Source organism: Morone saxatilis, unplaced genomic scaffold (assembly GCF_004916995.1).
Source record: "Morone saxatilis isolate NCDOM2014 unplaced genomic scaffold, NCSU_SB_2.0 Contig21, whole genome shotgun sequence".
Lineage (NCBI taxonomy): Eukaryota > Metazoa > Chordata > Actinopteri > Moronidae > Morone > Morone saxatilis.
The window spans coordinates 13,184,127-13,193,179 of NW_023339774.1; the positions used below are offsets into that span (position 1 = coordinate 13,184,127).

At 40.4% G+C, this 9,053-nt stretch overlaps 2 protein-coding genes and 1 long non-coding RNA gene across 4 annotated transcripts in view; 1 reads left to right on the forward strand and 2 right to left on the reverse strand.

Moving 5' to 3' along the window:
* The window catches only part of fbxw5 (F-box and WD repeat domain containing 5), an 11,349-nt gene extending 10,618 nt beyond the window's left edge, over positions 1-731 (reverse strand). The window contains exon 1 of the mRNA XM_035667963.1: positions 612-731. The gene's annotated coding sequence lies outside the window, so the exon portion shown is untranslated. The remainder of the gene's footprint in view (positions 1-611) is intronic.
* On the forward strand, positions 344-2,760 carry LOC118332601. 2 transcript variants are annotated; one of them, XR_004796933.1, is made up of 4 exons: positions 348-395; positions 1,756-1,932; positions 2,283-2,372; positions 2,456-2,760. It is a non-coding gene; the product is annotated as an uncharacterized LOC118332601 (long non-coding RNA). The 2 variants fall into 2 exon arrangements; XR_004796932.1 differs by having other exon boundaries at positions 344-1,932.
* Positions 2,761-5,627: 2,867 nt separating this feature from the next.
* LOC118332976 (PR domain zinc finger protein 12-like) lies at positions 5,628-8,750 on the reverse strand. Its single transcript, XM_035668443.1, has 5 exons — positions 8,531-8,750; positions 6,833-7,023; positions 6,546-6,701; positions 6,169-6,283; positions 5,628-6,058 (listed from the first exon to the last, which is right to left on the reverse strand). Exons 1-5 carry the CDS (start codon positions 8,748-8,750, stop codon positions 5,628-5,630), a joined length of 1,113 nt encoding a protein of 370 aa, XP_035524336.1.
* Between the last annotated feature and the right edge of the window lie 303 nt (positions 8,751-9,053).

Sequence of the window (9,053 nt, forward strand, 5' to 3'; positions counted from 1 at the left end):
TGTGTGTGTGTGTGTGATAATGCACAGACAGCACTGGACTTCATGAATGAACATTGCAGTGTGCAGGAGGGATTTACAATAAACGTACACCAGCAGAGTCGCTGCTGGAACAGAGCCATGTTAGCGTGGCACTTTCTCAATAACAAGCGAACACAAACCTACAAAACATTGAGAGTTTCATGTGAAGTAAACCTTACAAACATTCACCCAGACCCGTGTCTAACTCCAGAGTGAAAGTGTGCAGCTTTTATTCGCAGAAAACGACCTGTCGTGTGAAGATGACCTAACATGGACATTTATGTCGCTGTGACTTTGTTTACACTGGTAGCAGCCTGTCTAGCTCTCATACAGACCTCCGGCACTTTACCCAGCCGCAGACAGAACAACTAGCGCACGTCTGTGTGTCTGTGTGTCTTTATTTAACGTTGTTTAACATCCGCCACACATATCTCTAGAGCTAACCCTTAAGCTAGCTGTTAGCTGACGTTTGTTTTCCAAAGCTAAAATCCGACGCAGCGTTTCGTTTCAGACAACAGTGAAACTAAAGCTCTCCTTGCACGAGTCAGTCGGCTCGGCTCGGTACGAAGTCGTCGACATAAAGTGGGACCCACCTGCTGGATCAAAGTGTGTTGGAGAGAAAATCCAGCGGCTGGCTAGCGCTGACGGCTAGCGACAGAAAAATGACAACAACCCTCCAACGGCTAACTAACAGATAACAGCGTCATCGATCGGAGAGACCAAACCAATCGATCCTTTGATTATTTCAAAGCAACTGAGTTTCTTAAATCGATCATTTTGTGTATTTATATAATTATCTTTTTTTTATTTTAGATGGGTTTTTTTTTATATTCAAAAACAACAAAAAACAAACAAGTTTTATCACGTTTTATTGAAGCGCTGAGAGACGCCATTCGTTTCTATATTAAAACATAATTCAATGTGTTTAGTTTCATATATTTCATATAATAGAAGGGAAACTTGATTTACTGACTTACTTTATAAAGTTGTTTTTCTTTATTTCTTTTTTATACACACAATAATAATAAATAAATACATAAAATACAATATAGGATAGGGGAAATTCAAATGTGGCACAGCAGCACCGGGGAATGTGGTGCAAAAGTAGAGAAACAATAAATAAATACAATAAAAAATGTGTATAAGTATAAAAAATATATACACTATATACAATAAAGTGGAATATGGTAATCGAAAGTATTTTAAATTATGTATAATTGTACATGTGCCATGTTTCAATTTCAGTTTTAATGATGATGCTGATAATTGAAAAGTAATTTTGGTAACTTCTCTGCACCAAAATCTTCAAAATCTTTACTTACTTTACTAATTTGTTAAATGATCAAAAACAATATTAAGACTATTGTTTCATTTATTTGTCACACCCACATTTCAGCTCTCAGCTTTATGTTGAGCTGGTTAAAATTGCAGATTTAATATGTTCATAAAAAAAAATAATGAAATCATTTTATTACTATATGTCTAAAATCTATAATAAATATACACATTTGCACCTTGATTGCTCATAATGGATATATGATGTTTTATTTGTTTTATTATTATTTAAAATCTATATACACTGAATGAAAAGATCCCTTATCATAAATTTGTTCTCATCTTAACAGTGGCAATGTCTCATTCTGTTCACAGTTTGTGGTAAATATGCAATAGAAAAATTAATGAAAAACACATCTAACAGTAATATAATACTTCCTGTATGTGTGTGGTGGCTCTCAGCTCAGTGACATCAGAGTGAGCATCAGTCAGAGGAGTCAGCTATAACTGAGAAGTGCTGTGTCATTGGCTCATGTGGACATCATTACACTGACCATATAGGAACGGACGAGCTGGACTTCCAGTTAAACTCGTAAAGAAAACATTAAAGTGGAACTATGCTGTGACAACTATTCTCTGGTAAGTATTAAAACTTTCTGAGACAAATTTCTTGCAACTTTTTAAACACACAAAGACAGTTTCAAAACAAATTTCATAGTCACTGAAGTGAGGATATTGTGACTAATGGCACTCCCATATAGAGAGCCTTATTCTTTTCACTGTGTTGAGAAACAAATTTAAAGGAAGTAAAGAATTAAGCCATGAAAATGCAAAGTACAGTAGGACTGTGTGTGGAGTGGAGCGTGTTAAACCTGATAGGGGTGGGATCAGGTTACCTGCCACAACATTATCTCAGCGGAAAACACTTGGCTGATACTACAAACAGATAAAAGACGAATTCTTCTCTGTTTCACCTTATCTTTCTTCAGCTCTGTGCAATGCTGCTGTGTGGATAGTTTCCTGCTGTGGCTGCTCAAACAGGGACAAGACAGCAACAGGATGTCCCTACCAGTGTAAAGGTGCTGATCGTTTTAGGTGAAATAGTAAATTATGATGTTGTAGTTCTGATGGTTAAACTGTCTTTTTTTTCCTCGCTGTGCAGGGCAGAAGGTGTGGACCGTCTCTAATGATGAAACAACACCTAATAAAAACCCTCTCTAAGTGGATAGAAGAGATGCCCACATTTCCCCACCACCTTATTTATCTCTGAAGCTTATTTACTTGCAGCATGTTGATCTGAAGTTTCTCTGTACTTGTTATAATGATGACTTGTCTGAAAACTCCTTGGGGCGTTGGATAATGTCTGATAGCTGACAAGTGCAGCTGTGGCTTACAATCTACTATTTATATGGCAGACTGCAATGTGGTCAGCACTGCAAATTAATCCAATGAATTAAATAAATGGTTGTCAAGATTATGTCACTGTCTGTGTCAGTAATGTGTCCTTGCACTGTTTCTCCTGCTTGCTTTTCTCTTATGAGACTCTTTTTTCCTGAGTGTGTGGCGTCACCATGTGGAAGGAAACACAACTACAGGAGATAATTACTTTCTGGCTGAAGAAAGACAGAAAACTTTTATGTTTATTTATCACTAAGAGGTGATGTAGTAGTTGTAAGATATTCAATTTGATCATTTCATCATTAGGAACTTGTCATAAGCAAATGAGAGTACAAATTATGGTCAGCCAGTCACAGCATAATGTAAATAAAGTGCTTGTCAGGTTTTATTTGAAATGTATTAACTATTAATAGCCTAACATTGTTTTAATTTTGTAGGCCAGTTAAACAGTTAGGTGGAACAGAATGCAAATCAATGCAACTTTATTGTCCACAAAAGTGGAAAACTGTCTTTGGCCTATCTGGCAGTTAAAACATAAACTCACAAAAACATCACACAATGACAACACTGACAGTTTTAATACAGCAAATAACAACATTGAAGAAAAGTCTCCCTCCTTTCAAAAATCTGTTTTTCTTCTTGTTCCTACAGTTAAATGTTTGAGCTTCACTTTGGTTAGAATGGGATGTATGTGCAGGAGTTTGACACGTAGAAGGATGTTTTTACATTCATCTGCTGAATGTGGAAAGTTTCTCTGTGCTCATTAAAATTGGATTTTAAGGGGCGGGGCCTACGAGCATGATCTAATTAATACAAGTGTGATGTAGAAACTTGAAGCCACCAGTGCACATACACTGAGACTTTACAGTGAAGTAGGAGACATCTTGTGTCCAGCAGAAAAACTTTAGAAATGAATAAAATTTGTATATTCACAGATTCTGGACTTTTTAATTAGGTAGAAGTATAGTACGTGCCTTTTTTAAGAATTTTAATGTGAAAATTATTCTTTTTTTTGCTGATAAAACATATCCGACACACGTTCCAAGCAGACTATTTCTGTATGTCTTAATACATAAAATTGAGTCTTTAAGTACTGAGCAAGCCAACTTCCTGTAAAACAAATGACTTCTTATATACAGAAGTATTGTCAGCCTATCGCAGAGCTATAGACAGAAAAACACATTCACACCTACAATATTTTAAAGTTTTCAATACATTTACTGCACCTTTCCAAAACACCTCCAGTCTGTGAGAGGAAACCAGAACAACCAGAGGAAATCACAGATACAAGGGCGAACAAGTTTAAGACTGGCAGGTTCAAACCTTGAACAAACTGCACCTGTTGTGAGGCACCAGCCCACTGAGCCAATGTGCTGCTTACCTGCCCCGTCCCTTTACCCCACCACTTGCCTAACGTGTAATTGTATACTGGGTCTCCAGCCTGTATGATAAGTGAATAGGCAGTCTAGAAATTTGGATGGAGGTAAACCATCATCAATAAAACGTTCTCTCTACTTCTCAAAACTGACACTTTACTGATATGACAAACAAAAACTATGAATCTTGAATGATTTTCAAAATGTTTGGTTGAAAACATGCACAAAATCTTCATTATTGTTGCTCAGGAAAATTAAAATCAAATAAATATTTTTATGTAAAATAAAAACTCACTTACCTGTGTTTTAAACTGCCTGCCACTTGCTTAATGTGTACTGGGATAGTCAAAATCACATATGATGCAGACCAAGATAGGCAGCTTTTAAAATGGATGCAAGTTTTATTTATAGAGTTAAAATGTCATCAATATAGCTTTCTTTCTGGATTTCACCAAAAGAGGTGACCATCTGATATGACCAACAAAAACAAGCAATTTAATTGTTTGGCAAATTGTATGTTTCTTAGTAAAGTTTTCTTAATAAAAGAAGTGTTTAAGTGATGGACTCTTAAGCAGGTTACCTATATTTATTTAAGAGAAAATTTCTCAGGACTCTTTCTTTGTTTGGAGTACTAGATGATCAGATTGAATCATCTTGGAGTCAGACAAGCTGTCAATCTCAGTCTGCTCTCTGGATTTCACTCTCTTTTAAGAGCAGGTTATAATGCATGCACTTTTAACAAAGTCAGACCTCTGAAATTCACAATGATCGGTCAACTTATATATAGAAACAGCCAGTGACTCAACCAAATGAGAACAGGAAAATACTGTGTATGCTCACTGTTTTAAAGTTTAAACTTTACCAACACCTGTTGCTCCTTTAAAGGAGCAACAGGTGTTCCTACAATAATTACCATCATACTTAATATCATATCATATTTATTTAGAATAGAAGAAAGCACAAATGTATTTACATTCACATGTACAGTAGCATACAATACAATTTTACAATTACACAATAGTGTAGTAGTATACAGTCTGTGCAAGGTTAAAGTGACAATTTCAGTTTACAGTGTGGAACGATGCAGCTCAAACAATGTACACCGGTGGCCACGTCCCTTAGCTTCTACTAACTGTACAAACTGTTGTTTGAAAGAACTTTTTCACCTGAGCTGGTGAGGATGTGATGCAAAAGTTAAAGAAATGTAGAAAACAAAGTCTCACATTTGCAGTGATGTGTGACACCTGTTTACACAGAGAAGCATTAATGACAAATTATTTGTAAAGTCTTGAGTTATGTTTTTCAGGATGTTTCAACTTTCCAAAACACAGACAATCATTAAAACATCTTTCTGCTGGAATTCTGATCACATGATGACCAAAGAAAACACGCCATACAAATAAGGCAACACATTTAAATGTCTTTGTGAGATGTTTTACAATCACATCAACTCATTTATTTCCTTAATGAGGGCCTGTCTCATCAGGATCTCCCTTCTATAGAGCTATAATCTAAAGTGCAACGTTGTCCATGCCTGACTGGCCCTCAGTGTTTCTGCCATCATAACACCATGGTGGGGATGTGGTGCACCATGGGCATCTGGTGCTGGTGAGGGATGGCCGTCATCTGTGGTGGGGGAGGGGACACTTGGGATGGCACGTCGGAGGCGTGCACCACCGGTTTGTGCCGTGCGCTCTTCTGGTGCGCCCTCAGGCCCGCCAGCTGCGAGTAGGCGCTCTGACAGACGTGACACTTGTAGGGCCGCTCGCCGGTGTGCAGGCGGACGTGGTTCCGGAGCGTGGACGACTGGCTGAAGCGGCGGTTGCAGAAGCGGCAGACGAAGGGCTTGTCCAGAGTGTGGATGCGCATGTGGGAGCGCAGGTTGCTGCGGGAGTTGAAGCCGCGGTGACAGATTACGCACCGCATGCGACCGGCTGAGATGGAGGAAGGGGGGGAGCAAGAGGGAGGGCCTTCGCAGGGGTGGGTGTCATCTGAAACAAAGAGGAGGGAGATTAGTTTAAAGCCTTGACAGTTGAAGTTTCAGTCTCAGAGGTTTATCTTTGTATTAACAGCCCCGATATTGATCCGCAAAATGACTCACCACTCCTGCTTTTCTTCTGCTGTTCTTCATCTATTCCTGGAACTCCAGGGATTCCCAGGAATGTGTTGTGAGTGTTTCCATACCAGACTAGAAGCTCCTGGTCAGGCGGGATGGTCTGAGGAAGGAAGGAAATAGGGTAAAGGTCAGCCGATCGATATGTGATTTCAGTTTTCTGTGTCTGGCGCAACCTGACCATCAGGTTAGATAAATTAGAAATCACATATGTATTATCCCCTTGATCCAGCAGGTGGCGCTGTTCTAAAGGAGATTTACATTCTTGATGGTCGTCAATAAATTCCCATAAAGCCACTGAAGGCCCAGTGGATGCATTCAGGCCCAAAGTACTGTTTTTACTAGCTGCTTCAGTAGATTCTCACCTCCACCGCCTTGTAGAAGATGCTGCTGCCGATCTGCACCACCTCCAGGTTTTGCTCCTGTTCGTTCCGGGCGCACTTTATGTAAGTCATCCAGCTGCGCTGATCCTCCTGGCTGGCATCGATAAAGTAGCGCACAGTGCCGTCTTCATTGAACACCTGAGCGCACAAAACAGCCAATATTAGAACACAGGAATGAAGTTATAAAGCACTGACTCAGGGGTAAAGTCTGAGCAGGAGCTCACAGGCCTTCCCTGCTGACTGAATGAATGAATGAAGTCTCAGCTCACCTCCCACATGAGGTTGTTATTCTTGAGCAGGTCCACGTGTTCAGGGGACAGGATTCTCCCTGTGAAAGGGCCCATCTCGGTTCCTGCTTTGATCCAGGTCTTTGAGAAGATGCCCAGACCTTCTCCAGGGATTGAGCTTTGGGCGATGATCACTTCACTGGGAAGCACCAGGCTGGACAGCTTCTGCACCTCTGCAAATATAAAAGAAGAAGTGTGAGCATGCAGAGTGGGAATTAAAACAGCCTGCGCAATATATAGATGAGTGTCAGTGTCTTAAAATAGATTTTTCTAAAAATGTCCAGGAGCAAAACTTTGCACAAAGAAATGCAGATAAAGCAGAAATGTTGTGGTCAAAGAGTTGTTGCCAGCGCGCCTCATGAAACCGGATTGCTGGAAAAGTCCTGAAAGCAGCAAATGGACTGGATCTTATTTTAGTCACGAAATATTAAGCTACACCTTATCCTCCGTTTAATTCGATTATCTGGTTGAATTGAAAGTTTTTGTTGTGCAGAGAAACCCCTTCGGAAAGCATTTTCATCCGCATCAAAAAGGAGAAAGAAAAAGAAAAAACCTCTTGCGCTTCTTTAATGTCAAAATCAAAGATTTTTTTTTTTTTTCTTATTTGAGGCTGCTAAAAAAGCCCGGCCGAATAGGGGTTAAATGGTCCTCTATTGCCCAGGGTCCAGCAATTGGTCATGCTTCAGATGTGATATTCATTAAAGTTTACTGGAAAAGAAACGGCTAATTCCAAATTCATTATCCTTTTAAGAACTTTGTAGCAATAAATTTGCGCTGAATGAGACGAGGACTTGTTTAAAAGACTCAGGAATTTCTGCAACAAAAAAATGGAAAGGCGATTAGATGGTTGACATGCAATGAATAGCATTAGATTTAGCCTTCACGGTGCATTATGCGAGGAACAGCAAATCTTTTAAGGAGAGAGAAAGAGAAAAGCTCCGGAGCCCCATAGCTGCCAAGAGAGGAAAAGAGACTGTCCGGAGATTGATGAATGCGGGATAAAAACCCGGGACATCTCAAAGAAAGGAAACCTTTCTCTCCCCGAGGTTTAAGTGGAAACTTTCCCAGGTCAAGCACAAAGTTAACCAAATGAATTTAATGCCCTGCGTCTTTCAATCAGCGGCAGTTACACGCCTAACAAGCCTCTAAACGCGAGGTCTCAAAGCTCTGAAAGGGTTAATGCGTTAAATGGGTCGAAATAAAAGCAGCAAAATGAGGGAAAATGCAAAAAAACAGCAACAAGGTAGGAAGGGAAACTTTGGGGAAAATGTTTGAGTGGGACACTAAAAGTTATTCTTGTTTTTTTTCTTTGAGGGAGACAAGATGTGGGATCTTGTGGAAATGATGTGATGATATTATTGGGGAAAAAATGCCCAAATTTAGCTGTCAGTGGAAAAATGAGCATTTGCATCTTGGATTTCTGCGATACACATTTGTAGGAAACTGCATACAATCTAATAAGCACATCCCATGTAGGAAAAATAAAATAAAAAATCAAATAATTATTTTCATTTCCATAAATCCCCCCCCCCCCCCCCCCCTCCAAAAAACGCCTTAAATCACAAAAAAAATCCTACAAAACCTGCAATTTATAAGGTGCAAACATGCACACCGATATGATAAAAACAGGTCTAATAATGCAATCAAATAGTCCCGTGGTAAAGCAGCATGTCAGCCTACCTCCAGCGAAAGACTGAGCCAGCACTTCGGCGGTGAAGGCGGTCTTGGGGCTGCTGCCGCTCTGCCGCTCCTCCGCCTGGTGTTCGCCCAGCACGTTCCTCCACCTGCCGTACAAGAAGCTGTGCAGGATGTCCGAGGTGATCACGTCCGACAGCGAGCGGCTCGGACACTTAAATCCAGACTTGAGAGCCAGAGTGTCGGCGGGTAGCACAGAGCCCATGTTTGCAAGACTCCAACACACACACACACCACACAAAAAAAAAAATAGGAGAGGAAACCTTGAATTGATAACAGCAAGCGGAGAACAAGTGGACACCGAGAGCTGCTCCTCAGTCCTGCGTCCTTCTGCTCCGGAGTGTGTGTGCGTAAAAGCTGGCCCTGCCTGGCTGCGAGGGTCTCTTTATATAAGTGGCTGGTGTGACCCCCCTGTCTAATTACTTATTAATGACACACCCCTCACCGCGTGGACCTGCCTGCTGCGCCGCAACCGGCCAGCAGAGCCATTAAACACACACACACACAC

Bases quoted from the DNA above. Each gene is read 5' to 3' on its own strand.
- LOC118332976 (XM_035668443.1), bottom strand. From the start codon at position 8,750: ATGGGCTCTGTGCTACCCGCCGACACTCTGGCTCTCAAGTCTGGATTT. The intron at 7,024-8,530 runs GTAGGCTGACAT...TTATATTTGCAG, and splicing joins GGCTCAGTCTTTCGCTGGAG to AGGTGCAGAAGCTGTCCAGC. The intron at 6,059-6,168 runs GTGAGTCATTTT...TCTTTGTTTCAG, and splicing joins GCAGAAGAAAAGCAGGAGTG to ATGACACCCACCCCTGCGAA.